The 20,650-nt window shown below is 54.5% G+C and overlaps 1 protein-coding gene and 1 long non-coding RNA gene across 7 annotated transcripts in view; one reads left to right on the top strand and one right to left on the bottom strand.

Moving 5' to 3' along the window:
• The window catches only part of HMCN2 (hemicentin 2), a 147,624-nt gene extending 132,560 nt beyond the window's left edge, over positions 1–15,064 (top strand). For 2 of the 6 annotated variants that reach the window (XM_049114406.1, XM_025475488.3), the window contains exons 86-97: positions 1,085–1,354; positions 4,639–4,788; positions 6,205–6,342; positions 6,451–6,572; positions 6,985–7,222; positions 8,364–8,426; positions 9,431–9,565; positions 10,624–10,752; positions 11,298–11,618; positions 12,164–12,283; positions 13,184–13,310; positions 14,305–15,064. In XM_049114406.1, coding sequence (XP_048970363.1) covers positions 1,085–1,354; positions 4,639–4,788; positions 6,205–6,342; positions 6,451–6,572; positions 6,985–7,222; positions 8,364–8,426; positions 9,431–9,565; positions 10,624–10,752; positions 11,298–11,618; positions 12,164–12,283; positions 13,184–13,310; positions 14,305–14,650 — 2,159 coding nt within the window. In that variant the 3' untranslated portion in view covers positions 14,651–15,064. The remainder of the gene's footprint in view (positions 1–1,084; positions 1,355–4,638; positions 4,789–6,204; positions 6,343–6,450; positions 6,573–6,984; positions 7,223–8,363; positions 8,427–9,430; positions 9,566–10,623; positions 10,753–11,297; positions 11,619–12,163; positions 12,284–13,183; positions 13,311–14,304) is intronic. The other 4 variants (XM_049114409.1, XM_049114408.1, XM_049114407.1 and 1 more) reach the window with 4 other exon arrangements.
• On the bottom strand, positions 5,963–14,697 carry LOC112677334 (uncharacterized). Its single transcript, XR_003146991.3, has 3 exons — positions 14,578–14,697; positions 9,460–10,075; positions 5,963–6,560 (listed from the first exon to the last, which is right to left on the bottom strand). It is a non-coding gene; the product is annotated as an uncharacterized LOC112677334 (long non-coding RNA).
• Positions 15,065–20,650: the final 5,586 nt, after the last annotated feature.

Genomic DNA, 20,650 nt, shown 5'->3' with positions numbered 1-20,650 from the left:
GGAAGAGGAGGAGAAGGGGAGGAAGAAGAAGAGGAAGAGGAGGAGGAGGAAGAGGAAGGGAAGAGGATGAAGAGGAGGAAGACGAGGAGGAGGAGGAAGAGAAGGAGAAAGGGGAGGAGGAGGAGGGAGGGAAGAGGAGGAGGAGAAGGGAGAAGAAGAGGAGGGAGAGGGAAAGATGGAAGCAGAGACTGGAGGCACTCGGCCTCAAGCTGGGGAATGCTAGAAGCTACCAGAAGCCAGAAGAGGCAAGAAGCAGATTCTGCCCCGGAGCCTCCGAAGGAAGCGGGATCTGTGAAGCAGCGGGTTTGGGCCCCTGGCCTCCCAAGCTGGGGGACAGTAGACTGTTCCTGCTTTAAGCCGCTGCATTTGTGGCCGTCTGTTAGGGCGGCTGTGGGACCTGGTGGCCACAGGGTCGCACCCACTGGCACATGCCATTTGCTGCCCCCTCCTCCCAGCCGCTCTGGAGGGTCTGTGGGAGGGTGGACAGGGATTGCCATTTTCCAGATGAGAAGACTGAGGGTCAGGGAGCCACGTGGTGAGACTCACCCACAGCAGGTGACGGGCCCCGTCTCCTGTCCGGCACCAAGGGGCGGCTCCACGTTGGAAACATCCCTGTAATAGATCCAAACAACGGGACACCAAGGTGGGCACTAAAAACGAATATTTCATGTCACCGCAAGGCACTTAGGATTTATCGCGGGGATAGAAAGGAAGGAAGCAAGCAAACAGCTGTGAGCAATACAGTCATATTCTGGGAAACAGAGTCTCGAAAGAAATATTGTTAGAACCGTAGTTGGATGTGATGATCACTTGTGATTTTTTTTAAGATTTTATTTATTTATTCATGAGAGACACAGAGAGAGGAAGAGACACAAGACACAAGAGTTCCAATGTGGAACTCGATCCCAGGACCCCGGGATCATGCCCTGAGCCAAGGGCAGACACTCAACCGCTGAGCCACCCAGGTGCCCCCACTTGTGATTAATTTTCCCCTTTCTACCTCTGCATTTTCTAACCAGTCTGAATGAATAATTGTATAAAAATAATAAAACGATCTCTAAAGCTGCCCTGGGCTCCCTGACAGGTGCCCCGGTGTTCAGCGTGAAGCCCCAGGACGTGACCGTGAGGCCCAGGGAGGACGTGGCCCTGCAGTGCCAGGCCTCAGGAGAGCCGGCGCCCACGGTGGAGTGGCTGCGAGCGGGCCAACCCTTGCGGGCCAGCCAGCGGCTCAGGACCCTGCCCGACGGAAGCCTGTGGCTGCAGCGAGTGGAGGCTGGGGACGCGGGCACATATGAGTGTGTCGCTCACAACCTCCTGGGCTCCACCACAGCCCGGGCCATCCTGGCCGTGAGAGGTATGGGGCGTCCCCGCTCAGACCCTGGAGGACGGACGGAGGCGCGATCTCCTGCTCCGGTGGGGATTTGTGTGTTGGTGGGGGGACGTGGCCCCCCTGCCCTGCCGAGCACCCCGACTCTTCCCTTTGCTTAGAGTCACAAACTTAGGGGGAACCTGCCGGTGGGGACTTATGGGTCATCTCAGCTACCCTGCTCTTTACAGTTGGGAAAACTGAGGCTCCAGGGGGCTGTTTGCCACTCATACTGGACAGGAACCGTGCCTTTCCGGCTTACTTGGCACAGACGTGTGTCCTCTTTTTGGATATTTCCCAATTCCGTGAAGTAGGCAGAATAAAACGAGGACCTTCATGGGCCCTGCTTTGGGGGTTGCCGTGTAATGCGGCCGTGGTAGGGAGGTGGTAACAGACGCTGCTTTCGGGTGTTAGCGACACCTGCCATCTCTGGCCTCCCCATTCAGCTCCCTTGTGCCTGAGGCCAGAGCCAGCTTCAAAATAGAGAAAAGGATTATCCTGAGAAACCACAGTAAAATGACTCAGGCCACACAATGGAAAGTCCCCAAATATTATTTCTGAAGGTCATTTCTGTGTCTCGGAAGCAAATACTCCGTACTTGTGGCTTCGCATTTCCATCCCTGGCCATAGCAGCTGTCACTAATCTACCGCCGCACACAGTGCTCCATGTCCCCATAGAACACCTCTCCAGGTGGCTCCCCCTAAACTAACTGGTCTTGGGACTTGACACTTTGGCCCTTGCAAAGCCACTCAAAATCCATTGCCATCCCACTGTGGGTCCCTTTCTGTTCCCTGGTCCCCTCATCTCCTGCAGACAGGGACAGAACGCCACGACACACAGCTCCAGAAATCCAGTGGTTCTCTGACACCCAGCCATGGACGCTGTCTTGGGGGCCGCTTGAGGTCTGAGCGGACCCTCCCTTTATTTCAGAGCTTGGTCCCAGTCCTTATGCTCTTCTGTTCGGAAGCCCCCACCCCAAACCACAGAGCTCTGCACATGGCCTCAGGATGAGTTTCCTGGGGCTGTCAGAGAATAGTCCTATAGGCTGGGTGGCTTCACAGAAATGTATTGTCTCTTTATTCTGGAGGCCAGAAATCTAAGATCAGGGCATCGGCAGGGTTGGTTCCCTCTAAGGTCTGTGATTGAGGGTCCACTCCATGCCCCTACCCCAGCTTCTGGTGGTTTGCTGGCAACCTCTGGCGCTCCTTGGCTCATAGAAGCATCACTCAAATCTCTGCCTACAAGTCCCCATGGCATTTCTCCTGGGGACGTGCCTGTCTGTAAATTTCCCCTTCACATAAGGATACCAGTTAATAGGTTAGGGCCCACCCTAATGACCTTATGTTACCTTGATCACCTCTGTCCAGACTCTGTCTTCAAATAAGGTCACATCCTCAGGTCTGGGGGTTAGGACTTTTACACATCTTTTTAAGGGGGCATAATTCAACTCATAACAGCCTCCTTGCTTTTTAAATGGAAACAACCATTTTTAAAGTCTCCTCTATGCTCATTATAGGAAGACCAGATCATTTAGGAAAAAATCTATGAAGAAAAAATGAATTACCAATTTTCTCACCTTCAATGACCAGAAATAGCTTTATGCCATCACTTGGGGTATACCCCTCTACACTTTTTCCCCCAAATATAAAGAGAGGCTTTTTTCCTTTTTTAAAAAAGTTATTATTTTATTCACGAGAGGCACAGAGAGAGAGAGAGAGGGAGAGAGGCAGAGACACAGGCAGAGGGAGAGGCAGGCTCCACGCAAGGAGCCCAGCGCAGGACTCGATCCCGGGTCTCCAGGATCTCAGGCCCTGGGCTGAAGGCGGCACTAAACCGCTGAGCCACCCAGGCTGCCCTCTTACTCTGTTTTAGACAACATCCCATGATAATAAAACCAGTCTATATCTTCTTCAGTGTTGAATATGAAAATATTCCACAGGGATACTTTCCTAACTTAACTGCTGTTGGCTTTGTTACATAAGCAACAGGTTTGGGTTTTGTTTTGTTTTGTTTCAAGTCCTCCCCCACCCCTGAAAATGACACTGTGGTGCGCATCTTTGTGTGCTGGCCTGAATATGTCTATGGGGTCAGTCCCTCCAGTGGGGCATTGCTAGCTAAAACATGTTCAGAGGTTTTGAGGCTCCCTCACTGTGAACAGTCTTCTCTTCCTCATTTCCCATCAGCCTGGGGGCCCCCTCTTGGGAGGCATGAGGCTGCTGAGTCACCGTATGTCTGAGAAAGTTGATGGTGGCTTGTCATTCCCAGGCTCCAATTTCTTGTCCCCTTTGAAAGATGCCAGGCCATACTGCTGCCTTCATATCTGCACCTGACTCCTTCCTCTTCCCCTTATTAAGATGCCAGGGGTAGGTTCATGGCCTGCTGCTGTCCCTCCCATAAACCCCAGAGCTGCGGATATTGATGAGAGATGTCCCAGATGGGCATCAAATCTCATCAGACCCCAGCTCTGGGCTGCAGGAAACAGCACTGCTTCCTGGAATCCAAAATTAACCAGCCCCTTGATTTAGCCATTTAGGATCCTGGCAGTTGAGTGTTTTATGTTATTTTTTCAACAGATCATGGGCAATTGGTTGTTAATTTCCCCAGAGAGCCGGTAAGCAAAGAGGCAGGCTAGCTTCTATGTCTCAGCTCCTTGAATGCCATCTGTGCGGAAGAGACAGCTGGTCCATTAGCCAGAGGAAGTGCCCTCTGTGCCCACCCCATCCGTCTGATTAGTGCTGGAGAGCACCACCCTGCAGGCCGCCTGGCTGCTGTTGGAAATCCAGCTGCAGGGCAGCTGGAGCCAGGGCCAGTGATGAAATAAAGGATGTTCAGGTGACAGTATTCAGGTCCTGGCCTGGTGCCCTGTCTCCTCCAGCATGCCAGCCCCTCCATCATGGGCTCCTGGCATTTTAGATTTTAGAACCCAACAGGTCTTTGACACATCTGTGATCCCACCGCCTCGTTTTAAACATAGGCCAGCTCAAGTGTGTCTTAGGGGCCTGACTTGCCCAGAGATCTAGGTAGGTGATGGCAGAGCCAGAATCAGAAGCTAGCACCATCCCAGTGCAGGGCACCTCTCTGAAGCCTCCCCCTCGCTTTCAGAGTCAGGATCCCCTGGACAATGAGCCTATCACCCACGAGCTGTGTGGTCTTAGGCAAGTCACTTCCTGTCTCCCAGCCTCAGTTTCTCCTCCGTGGAGGGGGTGACAGTATCTGCTTGCTCTGAGGGCACAGAGGTGGATAACCTTACTGTTCTCCTCCCTCCTCACAGGGGAGCCCCACGGGAGCCGGGGCAGCATGTCCGGCGTGATCAATGGCCAAGAATTTAGCAGGGCGACCCTCAACACCACCGTGCAACAGGAGGCACGCTCTGGGGTCACCACCATCCAGAGCAGCATTAGCCACATCCCTGCGAATGTGGGTAAGTGGGGGCCAGAGCCTGTCCTGCGCCTAGGGCTCCTCCACCAGGAGGAGGCAACTCCCATGTTCTGAGGCTGGCTCAGGGCCTGATGGCTGGAGGAAATCTGACTGCCCCTAAGATCCAAGTCTGAGTCTTAGCCAAAGTGGATTTAGGTGTGGGCCACTTCCTCCTCACCACCACCACCTCCCAACAGAACAAAGTAAAAATTATAGACTGAGACAGTGTGAAATAACCAGGATATGTGAATGCAGCCAGATAATGCTTTGGAGATCACTGACTGCCAAGTGGGTGATCCCCACTTCCCACACTCTGAAGAGCTGATAGAAAAGGCAGGAGTCAGGGGGTATGGATGGGCTGGAGGGGACAGAAAGGGGGAAGCGAGGAGAATAACCTTAGCTAGAAGGCCCAGAGAAGCAAGGAATATCCACTGTCACAGAGTCATAAATCAGTGTGCACTAGCAGATGGAATTTTCTAGAGTGATGTTGCAGACCTTGCTATCTCGCCCTTCCCAGGGCACCCTGGAGGTCCAGAACAGGGAGAGAACACTGCTGACTGGGTCTTTGCCAGAAGCGGCTGCTCCAGAGCTGCCCTCAACCACACACCTGTGTGAACAGTGTGGGGTCAGGGGGCTCTGGCTGGGGGTCGTTCCAGGCTGGCTGTCAGCAGGGATCGAGTGAGGTGGGAGGCTGCCCAGGTATGGCTGCTGTTTCCAGCTGCCCAAGCAGGAGCCACGGAGAAGCAGCTGGCCCTGAGCCAGGTGGGCCAGCCTCCATGTGGTGGAAACAGGCATAGAAGCGTGAAGACGGTTCTGCTGCCCATGAGCCTGGGTCTTCCCCCACCTCTCTTCGGAGCCGGTAGTTTCCCTGAGAAGCTCAACCACCCCTGACCCCCAGCGAGTGGGGTCTCCCCTTTCCCAGACCAAGGCACCCTCTGCCGTGTGAGGAGGGCTGGGCATCACATGAAGGTCTGGGAATCCATGTCCAGAGCGATTTTTTGGCTCTATTTTCAAAGTCAGTGGCTTTCCTCTCCCAGGCTCTTCTGGAAGGTGTCTGCAAGGTAGGAGACTTGTCTGGTTTTCAGCTTGGTCCAGCACATATGTCCCAGGCTCAGTTGGTGACCCAGTCACTCTCAAGATTTGTTCAACTGAGTTGAATATCAACAAGTCACGTGCCCTTCTTTGTATAAATGTATTTTGTTCGTTTTCACAACCACTCCACAGACTGGATATTTGCCTTCACCCCTTCCCAGGTTCTGATCCAATAACTGACTCAGGTGATCACAGGGCTGGGCCTGAGCAGGGAGGGAAGGGGCTAAGCCCTCCTGGGGCAACAGGGAGCTACAGAGGGATCTTGAGCGGGAGAGTGGCAGCCCTCAGGATCTGGCCCTGACCCAGCCTCCACGCCCATCCCATGCAGGGCCCCTGATGCGGGTACTCGTGGTCAGCATCGCCCCCATCTACTGGGCCCTGGCTGGAGAGAATGGGGATGTCCTGAATGGCCACTCTCTGACGGGTGGCAGCTTCCTACAGGAGTCGCATGTGGAGTTTGCCACAGGTGAGCGGGGTGGGGGCATCTCCTTCCCAGTGGGCCACATGGGGCTAAGGCCTGAGCCCAGGGCCTCTCCCCCATGCTGACTCCAGGCTGGGCGGGGATGGATTGCAGGAGAGCTGCTCATGATGACCCAGGAGGCCCGGGGCCTGGATTCCAATGGCCTCCTGCTCCTTGACGTGGTGGTCAGTGGTGTCGTCCCCGAGAGCCTGGCTGACGCAGATCTGCAAGTGCAGGTGGGGACCAGCCCCGAGGTGTGCAGATGAGGGCAGGGGAGAGGGTGGGATGTGCTGCCCCAAGCATCCTCTGCTGACACCCCAGCAGGGGCTGGGTGTGGCCTGGGCTGGACTTAGCCCAGTGGGAGGATGCCCTGGCCCAGCCTCTCAGGGACAGGTGTCTTGCCTATTTCATACACAAGAATGACAAAAGGAGGTCACCTGCTCAAGGACCCACAGGCCTCCACCTCCAGCATCCCTTGCCCCTTGAACAGGGAGCTGAGGGTCCTACCTTTGGAAGTTGAAATCCTAGACATTCTCTATCACCCTCCTCCTCCCTCTCCTCTCTCTCCTCCCCCCTCCTCCTCCCCTATCCCCCACTTCTTCCTCCTCCCTTCCCCTCCTCCACCTCCTCCTCCTCCTCCTCCTCCAGGACTTCGAGGAGCACTATGTGCAGATGGGGCCAGGCCGTCTCTTCGTGGGCTCCACACAGCACTTCCTGCAGGACAGCCTTCCCACATTCCTGCGCTGCAACCACAGCATCCGGTACGATGCGGCCCAGGGCCTCCAACCCCAGCTGGTGCAGCACTTGAGGGCCTCGGCTATCAGCTCGGCCTTCGACCCCAAGGCTGAGGCCCTGCACTTCCAGCTTACCACAGCCCTGCAAGCTGGTGAGGCCCCTGTCTTTTGTCTCCACTCCCCCCTGCCCCAGCTAAACACCCACCAGGGGCTCCAAATGCACCTGCTGAAAGCCAAGGTGACACCTCCCCTCCTTGTCCACTCACTTCCAGAGTGTCCCTGCTCCTGTCCAACCATCCGCAACCCCAACAGGGACACAGGTCTTCAGGTCACTCCTGTTCGAACCCTCCAGAGCCTCTTCCCCTGCCCCAGGGTGCAGGTCCAAGCCCACCCCCTCAGGCTGATGTCTAAGACTCCAGCCATACGCTGCCCTCTGCTCAAGGGCGCCTGCAGCAGAGGCCCCACCAGGCAGTCAGGAGCCTCTGTTAGAACCCTGGACACCCACATGGCCATGCTGGACATATTCAACCAGTGGATGCTAAAGATATGCCTGTTACCCTTATTGAAGCTCCCAATTTGTTTTTAACATTGAACCTGGCACAGTGGTAAGAGCACAGCTTTGGGGTCAGACAGACCCTGGTTCAAATCCAGCCATACCACTTCCTGGCTCTGGGACCTTAGGGGCAATGCCCTGGTCCTCCCTGGTCCTGCCCATCTATAAAATGGGCATAATATCACCCACCTTGCAGGGTATTGGGAGTAGCCAAATTTTCTCTGGAACCCTCACCTGGCACCCAGTGATTACTTTAGCAAGCATGCTATCCTTGCAGTAATTTAGGGAGCCTGGTCTCCTTTCTGTCTCTAGAATTCCTGTGCTTCCTACCCCCACCAGGTGCTATTATTTACCCATTCTGCCTTATTTACCCTTCCCCTTACACAGCCAGGGCCACATCTACCCCTCTGGATCCTCAGGAGTGTGCTTTTGCATGCATGGACATCCTGTTTTGTACTTTCCTTTCCTGGTTTCTCCTGTGTCTGCCAGCTGACAGCCTGGCCAGCCCACCATGGGCATGCCCGTGACATGACCCACAGTCACTGCCTCCAACTGGCCTGGGCTGGGAATGGGCTTGCAGACTGGCTGGGCGTGGGCCTGGCTCAGGGCTGAGGGGGCATCGGCCTGGCCAGACTGGCAGGAGGGAGCTACAGCCAGGGCTGCTGTCTGTTCCGGGGCACCCTGGCTGCAGTGCCCTTGTGTCCTTAATGACCTATCGACCTATCGCCTTTGCCTCGCAGAAGAGAATGAAGTTGGCTGCCCGGAGGGCTTTGATCTGGACACCCAGGGAGAGTTTTGTGTGGGTGAGTGCCTTCCCCTTCCCCGGGCATGGATTGTCCGAGAGGGAGGATGTGTCCTGGCCAGCCAGTAGGAGGGCCTGTGAGCACAGACCACAGGAGCTCTGCCCACCCCCACCCCCCTGCCCAGACAGGGACGAATGTTCAGATGGCCCCAGCCCCTGTTCTCACTCCTGCCACAATGCACCTGGTCGCTTCTCCTGCTCCTGTTGGGCAGGCTTTGCCCTGGCCAGGGATGACAGGAACTGCAGAGGTGAGCGGGCCCAGGGGCAGAAGCTCTCCTTGGAGCTGGCCTCAGTGTGTGCAGGGCATTCTAGAGCCACGACCCTGGCCAGGGGCACACATCTCAGGACATGGCCTGTTCCTGGTAGCACTGGGTGCCAGCCTGAGGGTTACGACACCCTGTTTCCCTTCGGAATTGCCTACTATGAGGGCTGCAGATGGGAGAAGCTCAAATACTGGGGGTGATAGGGACCCCCAGCAGGCAGCCACCATGTGCTCCTGGTGTGCATACCTGCTGAGCCTAGACATAGCCTTGGGCTTTCCTGCCACTCCCTGGTCATGCCCAGACAACTGGGGTTGGAAGTGAGTGGACACCCGTCTGCCCCACTTGCTCTACTTGTCCCATTTGCAAAGTTTCTGGACAACAAATGTGACCGTAGGACATTGTCCAGATGTTGACCCTCCCCATCTGCGTCCCTTCGCTCCCACCAGTGAGGCCTGGCACTGCTAAGTCTCTGCTGTGCTTTGAGCCAGGTGCCCAGGGGGCATCATCTGCAACCTCATATCAGATGCCCCAGACCAAGGCCTGTGGGTCCCTCAGGGTGGGCTCTCTGTTTCTGGGGAAGGGGCAAGATGAGGGAAAAAGCCAGCAGGAGAGGTGGGGCTTTCTTGCCAGGGGCTCCTGGGTCTGGGGGAGGGGCCTGCGTCATTGATTGGCCAGGGTCAGGGTGGCAAGGAGGGCCTGGGGGACATGTGTTCATCAGCCCGTGCCCCCACATCGCCCCCAGATGTGGATGAGTGTGCCTGGGACACCCACCTCTGCCAGGAGGGACAGCGCTGCGTGAACCTCTTTGGGTCCTACCACTGCCTCCCCGACTGCAGGCCTGGCTTCCGGGTGGCCCCTCATGGGGCCGGCTGTGAAGGTGACAGGGGCATGATGTGGGGCTGTCCATACTCCAGGGTTTCCAGGGTTCAGTAGAGGAGGTTCTCTGTGCCACTGGGACTCTGGGCCTCCAGGGAAAAGCAGAACTCTCTTGGCAGAAGGAGCCATGAGACCAGGGCAAAAGCTTGAGCCACACTCCAAAGGTCTGGGGCCTGGCCTGGCCTGGCTGCTGGCACTTTGATTATCCTTGGACAAGTGTCTTTTCCTGTCCGGTTTCTTGTCTGATGAAGGGGCACCAGGTCAGGGAGGGCACACATATGCTGCCGCTTCTCGGGTTCCCTCATGGATTGAGGCCCGGCCGGCCTAAAGACAGCCTCTGAATCCTACTCAACGCAGCTTCTCCAGTAGCCACTGTGAATCAGCTGCAATTAGCCTTTGAGATGAAACTCAGGAGCCGCCCTGGATTGGCAACCTGTATGGCCTTTCTTGCTCCAGTGTTCTAGAACTTCACGATCATGGGTCCTCAGGCTCCTCTGAGTGGTAGGACCACCTAGCACAAGGGCAAAGTGCAGGGGAACTCAGAAGAGGAAGTGACCCCAGGGCTCTTGAAGTGTCCAGTCCACCCACATGGCTCCTCTGCCTCCTTTCCGCCCTCTCTCCTTCCTTCTCTCCAGCTCTTAGAGCTCTTTCCCTGAACCAGCTCCTACCACCTTCTTGCATGTGATCCAGTTTTTTCCCCCTGACCCCAGGGAGAGGTCCCACCCTGACACCTCTTCACAGATAGGAAAACCAAGGCTGGGAGAGTGAGAGCTACTTGCTCAAGGACCTAGAGATATGGCAGCGCTTGGCCCAAACCTGGGGACTCTGCCTCCAAAGCCCACCTTTTAAGCCCCTGCTTTCTTTTCGGACCTACAACCTTCTTACTCTCCAAAGCTGGCATAACTAGGAGAGGTGGTTCAAACCCTGGCATTCCACCTGGTGGCACTGAAGTTGGAAGAGGGGATGAGGAGGAGGCCAGACATGGAGAGGCGCACTGTATTCCCTGGGGGCAGGGGTGGGAGGCTCAGCCCCCCTCTGTCCACACCCCTGCCTCCCCAGATGTGGACGAGTGTCTGGAGCAGTCGGATGACTGTCACTACAACCAGCTCTGTGAGAACACCCCAGGCGGCCACCGCTGCAGCTGCCCCAGGGGGTACCGGATCCAGGGCCCTGGCCTGCCCTGCCTAGGTATGGGGACACTCCCCCCTTTTTGGAGCCCGGGTCAGTACCGCCTGGCTCATGAGCAGAGAGCGTTTATGACCAGGGTGGGGTGGTGTTGGGTTCTGTGAGCAGCAGCAGCTAACACTGATTACATCGCCCCACGCCCCCCATGTCCCCGGATCCATGCTTTGCTATCGTCTGGCACCGGACCTCACCCCCTACCCAGCAAGGTCACCATCCCCGGGAGCCCAGGAGGAGGGGGAGTGTAGGGAGAAGCAGGTGGGGGTCCCAAAGAGGCTGAGCAGAGTGAACAGGCCTCCTCTCTGCTGCTGTACAGTGGAGTCTGGGATGAGGCCCGGAGCTGGGGGAGGTTGGGGCCTCTTTGAGCAGCAGAGGCTAGCGGTGGTCCAGGAGAGGGAAAGCTGGTGGGCAGGTCTGTCTGTAGGCAGTGGGGGAGGACGCTGGGTTCTGGGGAAGGCGAGAGACCAGGAGAGATGGCTGGCGTCGGGCAGAGTGGCCGCGGCGAGCCCCGAGCCACCCTCAGCATCCCACCTGGCCCTGTTCCTTTCCAGATATCAACGAGTGCCTGGAGCTGCCCAGAACCTGCACCTTCCAGTGCCAAAACCTCCAGGGCAGCTACCGTTGCCTGTGCCCGCTGGGCCAGACCCTCCTCCGTGATGGCAAGACCTGCACCCCACCAGAGCAGAGTGAACAAAACGTGACCACTGTCAGCCACCGGGGCCCCTTAGTGCCTTGGCTGCGGCCCCGTGCCCCTGTCCCCGGGGGCTCTTACCATGCCTGGGTCTCCCTCCGGCCACGCGCGGGAGCCCTGAGCAGCCTGGGTCGGGCCTGGTGCCCCGCTGGCTTTATCCGGCAGAATGGTGTCTGCACAGGTAAGGCCACACGCCAGCAGCCATCCCCTGGGGACGCGCCCTGCGTGGTCCTAGGCTGGGTGTGTGGGCACCACGCCCCATGTACAGAAACCCAGGGCTCAACAGCAAGCAGGGTGGGCAGTGCATGCAGATAGTTACATCCTGGCTGCATATGCCGCCTTGAAGCCCCGGCTGTAGAATGGGCAGCGGGCATCCGAGAGGGGGATAGAGTATTTTCCCAACCATTTGACTTCAGGACACTTTACCCACTTTTGAGAAATGCTCCTTTTGGTGCGCAGGAGTGAGGCAGTCAGGGCAGGAGATTTGCAGGGGTGAAGGAGGCGTGCAGGCTGACATGACACTGTGAACAGGGACTGGTGGGTATGGGGGCGGGGGAGCAGGGACAGCCCCCGGGCTCCCCATGGAGGCAAAGGGGAGTACTGGAGGGCAGACAAGCTTCAGCATCTGTGCCAGGAGCAGTGTCTCCCCACCCCCCATGCCTTGGTGAATGTCTGTGACTCAGTGTGTGTCTCTGCCTCCATCCCCCACCCCTGGGCCTGGTCCAGACCTGGACGAGTGCCGGGTGAGGAACCTGTGCCAGCACACCTGTCGAAACACGGAGGGCAGCTACCAGTGCCTCTGCCCCGCTGGCTACCGCCTCCTCCCCAGCGGAAAAAACTGCCAGGGTGAGCAGTGGCCCTCCCAGTTCTGGAAGAGTCAGGATGGGGCTTCGTGGGAAGAGATGGCTCTCTCCAGCCACTTCTCAACCATCTCATGTGAGGGTGAGGCAGGGAGAGGAGCTCAGAGCACCCTAGGTGCCCACAGCCAGGCTGGAAGCCACACTCCACACAGTAACTAAGAGGTTGCATGGACAGGCTCTGAGAGCGGTCCTGGAGGACCATCACAGCTCTGCTGTGTATCCCTGGGCAGCTCACATCGCTTCTCTGAGCCTCAGCCTCCTGGTGAAGTGGGGCTAACAGTCCTCCCCTAAACGGCTGGATATGTGGAGGGCGGGCATGGAGACAGCATTCCAGCAAGGCAGCAGCTGCTAGTAGGAGCAGCAGAGTCTCCTAACACCCAAGCAGGGGAGTCCCCTAACTCCCAAGCCTAACACTCCAAGCCACTCTCCTTACTGTGCTCCAGGGCTGGGGCCAGCTTCACCCCAGCCCCGTAAAGTGGGAATCGGCCTGCCTTCTCTGTCTCCGACCATCACTCTCTGCCTGAGGAACCATGGATGTCCTCAAAGGCTTCCACCGGGGCAGACAGGGGTCACGGGCAGGGGGCACCTGTCTGCCCAAGGGCATCCCCTCACCTCCTTCAGACCCTACAACCAGCTCCAGGCCCAGGAGATTCCCAGGGTTGCCCACCTGGGGAGATAGGGAGGTGCCTGGAGCCTGCCAGCTGGGCAGTCATAGATCAAGGTGGTTGGGTTCAAGGGGAGAGGAGCTGCCTCCCTCGCTGGTCCTCTGAAGGCATTTCTCTCCTGCTTAGCCCCCAGTCCCATGCCTTCTGTGGTAACTGCCCTGGGCCCTTCCACTTCTCTTCACTTTTTCACTCCCATCTCTTTGCGCACCTCCCCCACCCAGACATCAACGAGTGTGAGGAGGATGGCATTGAGTGTGGGCCCAGCCAGATGTGCTTTAACACCCGCGGCAGCTACCAGTGTGTGGACACGCCATGTCCGGCCACCTACCGTCAAGGCTCCAGCCCAGGGTAAGGGCTGAGTAGGCTGGGAGTGAATTGGGGCACATTGTCTGCCAGGAGCTGGGTGCTTCCATTCTGGCTCCTGGACCGTCAGACTCTTCCTCCAGAAAGGCCATGTGTCAGGCAGGGGCCCTCTTAGGGCCAGTGGGATCGACCCTGCCAGAATTCCTGAGTGGGACATCTATGCCCACAGGGCAGTGTGCCCTCATAAAGAGCACCTTCCTGCAGCCACGCGGGGTGCACACTCACCTGGACACTGGCATTTACTGCAGTGATGCTGCAGCTGGAGGCTCTGGGTGGAGCAGGGGGCACTCAGAGAACGGAGAGAATTGGAGATGTACATGTGAGACACATGACTATGTACATAAAACCCTACACACGGGGACACACACACACACACACACACACACACAAATGCCCCCACAAAACCCTAGGACTCCGACACGCACTGGCACACAAACACAAGACACATTTCCTCCGAGCCACTCACTATGGCTACTAAAGGGACTCCTAAAGATGCACAGATATGGGGACCTTGGCGACAAGATCGAGGTCCAGACAAGCTGGAGCCATGGCAGTTAGGGAAAGTGACTTGCCCTGGACTCCACCAGCCAGGAAGCCCAGGCCGCAGGGAGTGGGGAGGGCGTGCATGTCCTTGGCAAGGCTAAACACGCGTCTTTTGACCTCCTCTCCCGTTCCAAATCCAGAGCAGGCGACTCAGCCCTGGGGTTCCCGGCGGACCTGGAGGACCCCAAAATGTGTGCCCACCAGGCTGCCCTGGGGCGTGGGCTGAGGAAGCCTGATGGGATTGGGGGACCCGATCCCATGGGAGGGGGCACGTCTCTGGCTTCTTTGGGCCTCAGTTTGCTGATCTCTAGAGTGGGCCAACAGTGGTGCTTGCGGAGGAGGCGCGGGGACGAGCAGCGCGGCGCGCAGGAGAACTGCGGGGCTCGGGACGGCGCTCTGTCGGCCACCCGAGTCGCTCGGTCTGTCCCGCCCGCAGGACGTGTTTCCGACGCTGCTCGCAGGACTGCAGCGCGGGCGGCCCCTCGACGCTGCAGTACAAGCTGCTGCCGCTGCCCCTGGGCGTGCGCGCCCACCACGACGTGGCCCGCCTCGCCGCCTTCTCGGAGGCCGGCGTCCCCGCCAACCGCACGGAGCTCAGCGTGCTCGAGCCCGACCCGCGCAGCCCCTTCGCGCTGCGCCCGCTGCGCGCCGGCCACGGCGCCGTCTACACCCGCCGCGCGCTCACCCGCGCCGGCCTCTACCGGCTCACCGTGCGCGCCGCCGCGCCGCGCCACCAGAGCGTCTTCGTCCTGCTCATCGCCGTGTCCCCTTATCCCTACTGAGGGCGTGGTCCCTGGCAGCAGCTTTTGGGCCAGTGACCTCGGGGCTGGGGGCCCTGGCCGCGGGCTGTGGCGAGCCTCGTCATCTCCCACCCCCGTGCGTCATCGAGCCCTTCAGCAAACAGGACCCTGCGTGCAGCCTTGACCCCCAGGACAGCGAGGACCCGAGTGGAGGCGGAGCTCAGCAGCAGAGGGTACGGCCGCCCTTAGGCGGTGAAGCAGCGACAGCACCAGGGGGAAGCCCGCTTGTCTGACCCGCTCCTCCAGGCTTGCCCCACGCCCCAGGGAGACCTGGCTGGGACCCAGCACCCGGAGCCCCAGGGGAGGGACGGACCCTGTGTCCCCCGCCCACAGCTGGCACTGCCATCCTGAGCCCCGTGTTGTATGTATAATATAAAAATGTTTTCTTTCAACCAATTCGACTTCTTCCTTCGGTTATTTTGCTTTGGTAAGGAGGGGCTTTGGTTGGTGGGAAGGCCGCCACCCTTCTGGTCCAGCAGTCCTGGACACTGGGCAAGAAGGTGGGGGAGGCTGGGGTTGTGGTGAGCTGGGGGAAGGAAGAGTGAGTTGTGATCAGAAAGGTAAAGGTAGGGGATCCCCGGGTGGCTCAGTGGTTCAGTGCCTGCCTTGGCCCAGGCATGATCCTGGAGTCCTGGGATCGAGTCCCACATCGGGCTCCCTGCATGGAGCCTGCTTCTCCCTCTACCTGTATCTCTGCCTCTCTCTCTCTCTCTCTCTCTCTCTCTCTCTCTCTCTCTGTATCTCTCATGAATAAGTAAATAAAATCTTTAAAAAAAAAAAGGGTAAAGTTATTGGGTCAGATTCTTGGGGCCTCTCTGTGCCATTGCAGGGACTTTGGCTTTGATGGAATGAACTGGGGACAGGATTAGAACATCTATGTATGTATTGGCGTGTCTCCAGTGTGCTGGGATAGGGTCTGAGTCTCCAGGGACTCCACAGAACTGCAGGGTGCTTATTGACCTCCCGCCCTCCTGACCCCACCCTGGACTAGCTACAGCCCTTGCCTTGGCGACCCTGTTGCCAGCTGCCCTTGGCCACGGCCTCTGACAGAAAGGGGCTCTTTCGCACCTAGTTTGAAGAGGAGAGACCCTTCCTCCCTGCTCCCCTTGCTCAGTGTGACACTGTCACCTCCCCCTTTGCATCCTCATGCTCTCCTCATCTGGGCAAGAAGGAAAGCTGTCTGGCATATTTCTTATTAAGAGGTGGATGACAATCAGTATACGTAAACAGAGACTTCCACCAATGATGGATTAAACAGGAAATCACTGTGTCCATTTGACAGATGGAGAAAATGAGGTCTCAGAGAGGGGACATGACTGACCCAGCAATTTGCTGGATAGGTGACTGGTTAATAGTTAGACTGGGATGCCTGACTTCCAACCAACAGCCCCACCTGAATCTTCCCAGGGCACTTCCACTTTCAGAGCTGGTTTGCTTTTTAGTTTAGTTTAGTTTAGTTCAGTTTAGTTTAGTTTAGTTTAGTTTAGTTTTGGTTTTAGTTTTGTTTAAACCAGGGGTCTGCAAACTTCTCCCATAAAAGGCCAGATAGGGAATGCTTTGGGCTTTGCAAAACACAGCCTGTGCTGTAACCACCCCCCTCACCGGTGCAGGGCCAGAGAGCCAGGGCCAGCACACGAATGAATGAGGATGGCTGTGTTCCAATAAAACTATTACTGGACACTTAGGTTTGAAGTTCATATCATTTTCACATGTCATGAAATAATCTGCCTTTCATTTATTTCCAACCATTTACAAATGCAAAAAGCATTCTTAGCTTGCAGGCTTTACAGAAACTGGTGGGGACTGTAGTTTGCCACCCCTGCTTTAAGCCACCGAAGTCACTAATGGTAGGATTTCAGGCTGAGTGGAGGAGAAATTCAAGGGGGGGGGGGTCCTCCAAACCTGGGTACCCTTTTGTTCAGCGCCCACCTGTGAGGACCTTCTTTGTGCAATCCTAAGGGCCATAGGTCACAACTTGAGCCCTGCCATTTGCTGGGCTGTTAATTTTTTTATGGAGCCCATGAAAAGGTCAGTCCCAGGGTGAGGCACTGCAGAGGTGAGACCTGTGAAGGGGAGGTACCAACTTGTCTTGTCACCCCTGCTGTCTCCTGCCTGCTGCTTCCCAGTCTTCCCCTGGCCCTTCATATTTGTAAACCATCTATTGAATGTCCAGTGCCTTATGGACCTGAGCTTTAATTCTCCCAGGAGATCCAGAAGTAAGAAAGAGTATGCCCATTTCAAAGATGAAGGAATGGGGGCTCAGAGAAGGTGAGCCACCAATCTAGGCTCACACAGCCTGGAGGAGAAAAGAATTCAATCCAGGCCTTCTGACTCAACAGCCCAGGGGCATTGGCCTGCAGGCTTCCCTACCTCCACTCCCCAAGAAAGGAGGATGGGGAGGAGAAGGAAGGCCAGGAGCAGGATGAAGAGGAGGGACCATGGCAATTCAAGACCTGAAAAGCCGCCAAGGGAGTGTCTATCCATTCAGTTCTGCCTCCTTCCTCCCCCACCTTCTAAATTTCAATTTGACGCTGGTGGAAAGGAGTGATTGCTCAATGTCTTGCAGCGAGCCGGTGGCAGACTTGGCCTGGATCTGGGCTGTGATTCCAGATCTGGCCTGGATCTGGGCTGTGATCTGTGTCTTGTGCACCCTGCCCCACCCCCGACGCCACCCACCCCTGCCCACATCCACAGGGATGGTCCTAGAGTGGAGGAGGAGGCTCCCTGGGGAGCTGCAACTGGACCCAGCTCCAAAGGAGTGTTTTCCACTTCTGCTTTTCCAGCTGCTGGCAGGCAGTCATTGGCCAAGGCCTCATCCAGCCACCCAGCCCCCTAGAATCACCTGACCTCCAGGCTGAGGCTGTCCTGAACCATCAATGGTGGTAAACAGCCCTGCAGGTCACTCATTAAACTCTCTGATGCAGTTTTTCCAAGAACCCAACAACTGGACTCTGTGTTCCCTCTGGGCAGGGACTGGCAACCTGAGGTCCAGCCTAGAGGACACTCTTGTTCCTGGAGCCAACACCCAGGCCTGGGCAGCAGCAAGGTGGTATCTGGCACCAACCATGAGATGGTTGTGGGGTGAGGTACTTGGAGCCTCCACACTCCCCGGTCTCTTTGTGACTGGCAGGTGCAGAGGCCCTGAGTGGCAGAGGAGAGATAAAAGACAAGGGGGGCCTACTCCTTGGTTAGATGCACAGGCTGTATCTATATTCAGACAAGTGGCCACAAGAGTCAGAGCTGACACTTAGAAAAGCCACCCTGGCTGCAGTGTACAGAGTGGATTAGAGGGGGCGGTGAGCATAGCCAGAAAGGTGCAGCACAGTACAGGTGAGAGGTGATGATGGTCTAAGACAACAGCAGCAGGGAGAGGAAGAAGGGGCTAGAGCCCTTGTTTTCCTTCATTTTATCACTGAAACTTCAGGCATCTATTATGTGCAAGCATGAGAGATAGCAACTGACAAGGCACACCTGGTGGAAGGACAGGAGGGGTCAGAGAGACATTGCCAAGGAACAGTAAATTCAGAGACCATAATGCAAAGAGCTTGACATGCTGAAGAAACCACAGACAGGCCAGTGCAATCAGGATGTGGTGGGTGAGGACCAAGGAGGAAGTACAGGGCTCAAGATTTGATGCTAAGAGTGATGAGGAACCATCAAAGTCATATAAAAAAAAAACCTTTAATTCATTAATATTTTAGAATATATCTCTAAAACTTAAAAAGATCTCAATAAAATCCCCTTACCGACAATACCATTATCATATATAGTAAAAAAAAAAAAATCAGCAGTAATTCCTTGCCATCATTAAAGATCCTATCTGTGTTCAATTTCCAAGTGCTCACAATGAGGATTTCTCTTACACTTAAAAAAATCAGGATCTGAATAAGGTCCACATGTTGTTATTAAGTGCATCCTTTACATCTCTTTTAACCCTAAGCTCCTCTACCTCCCTTTTTTTTCCTTAAAAACTTAAAAATCAACTTTATTGAGATATAACGATTCCAGGAATGCAAGGTTGGTTCAACACGTGAAATTCAATCAATGTAATTTACCATATTTATAGAATAAATAGAAAATCATATGATCATCTCAGTAGATGCAGAAAAAGCACTTGACAAAATTCAGCCTCTATTCATGATAAAAACTCCCAACAAACTTAATAAACATGGGTTTCTTTACCTGATGAAATGCATCTACAGAAAACCTGCACTAACATAGTTATCAGTGAAAGCCTGAATGGATGCCTTCCTCTAAGATCATGAACAATGCAAGGATAGCCACCCTAACCATTTTTATTCAACATTATACTGGGGATCCTCACCATTGCAATAAGGCAAGAAGAAGAGGTATAACGATAATATAGGCAAATGTAAGATTGCCTCTATTCACAGACAATGTTATTGTCTACATGGAAAATCCTCAGGTATTTACAAGTATCTACTGAAATTAATCAGTGACATTAGCAAGGTTGCAGAATATAAGGCAAATGTACAAAAATCAGTCATATTTCTATATACTGGCAACAAATGACAGAAAATGAAATTTGAAACATGATGTACAATAGTATCAAAATACTTAAAATACTTAGAAATAAGTCTAATGAAAGATAAGCAAGAACTTTACACTGAAAACAACAAAATATTGCTCAGATATCTGAACCAAGATGGATCCTTTGGCACTCTCACTGAAATTAAGGACTTTTATAGCACCCATCAAAGATGCATCAACCTGCCAGGTTTTCCTCTTCTCTGAGTAGAAGACTTGGCCGTTTGCCTGAGAATAGGCCTCTACCTGGCAAGTCATCCAACCTATCCAGTAAAATATCCACTTCAAAGCTGAGCTCTGAAGTAGCCATATTTGTGACTCCAAGAAGCCCTATTTCTTCCAGCATGAGAAGCCACAGACCCCAGGCCTTTCCCAAAATCACTGCATACTTTCCCAACTGAAGGATGTCCAGCCCAGCCTAGTTTACTTGGAAGACTTCATCACCTGCAAGGAACTTACAAAACTCCAGCTCCTCTAACTCAGGTCCTGCTAGTCTATCTCCTTAAAAGACTCTTACCTGCAATCACACATTGAATAAAGAAGTCATTTTGTGACACTCTAGGATATATATTTCACTATCTTAAAGATACACTTTCCATTTAAAGCAAACAAAGATCATCTCAAGATGTAACCTCCTATAGATTGGCCTATTTGAGTTTCTCATTGCTCATGTAAATAGCAAGTAATACTTTTCAATAAACAGTTTGAAGTCTTTTTAAATGCTGGAAACTTAAGAAGATACAAATAACTAGAGAGATGTACCATGATCATGGATTGAAAAACTCAGTATCATTAAAAATGTCCATTCCCCACCCTCAAGCTGATATATAATTATTGCAATCCCCAATCAAAATCCCAGCAGGCTTTTTCTTTTTTTTTTTTCCAGCAGGCTTTTTCTATAAACTGGCAATCTGTTTCTATTATTTATACGGAAATGCAAAGTAGCCACAATAATTTTGAAACATAACAAAATTGGAAGATACACACTATCCGACTTGAAGTCTTACTATAAAGCTGTAGAAATCAAGATGGTGTAGTATTAGCATATAAGGATAAATAAACAGATCAATGGAACAGAAGAGGGAGTCCAGAAACATATCCACACTTACATGGTCAACTAATTTTCAACAAATGTGCCAATATAATTCAATGCAGAAAGGAAAGTTTTCAACTAATGTTGCTAGAACAACCAGGAACTATAGGGGAGAATGAACCACAAAAAGGTTTAAGAAGGGAGTGACTTGTTCTGAGTTTTGAAGAACTCTCTGCTCTTGGGTGGAGAAAGGATTTGAGGGAGGGAGGAATGGGAAACCAAAGAAGCAGAGAAATGATAAAGAAGGCTATAGCAATGGTCTGAGTAAGAGCAGATGATGGCCAATGTGGAGAAAGTGCAGATAGAAAGGAAGGGGCAGACTCCGGATACAAATAGAAGAT

Source organism: Canis lupus, chromosome 9 (assembly GCF_003254725.2).
Source record: "Canis lupus dingo isolate Sandy chromosome 9, ASM325472v2, whole genome shotgun sequence".
In the NCBI taxonomy this organism is placed as follows: domain Eukaryota; kingdom Metazoa; phylum Chordata; class Mammalia; order Carnivora; family Canidae; genus Canis; species Canis lupus.
The sequence above is the reverse complement of the archived record's forward strand: the minus strand, read 5'-3'. Positions and strand labels throughout refer to the sequence as shown.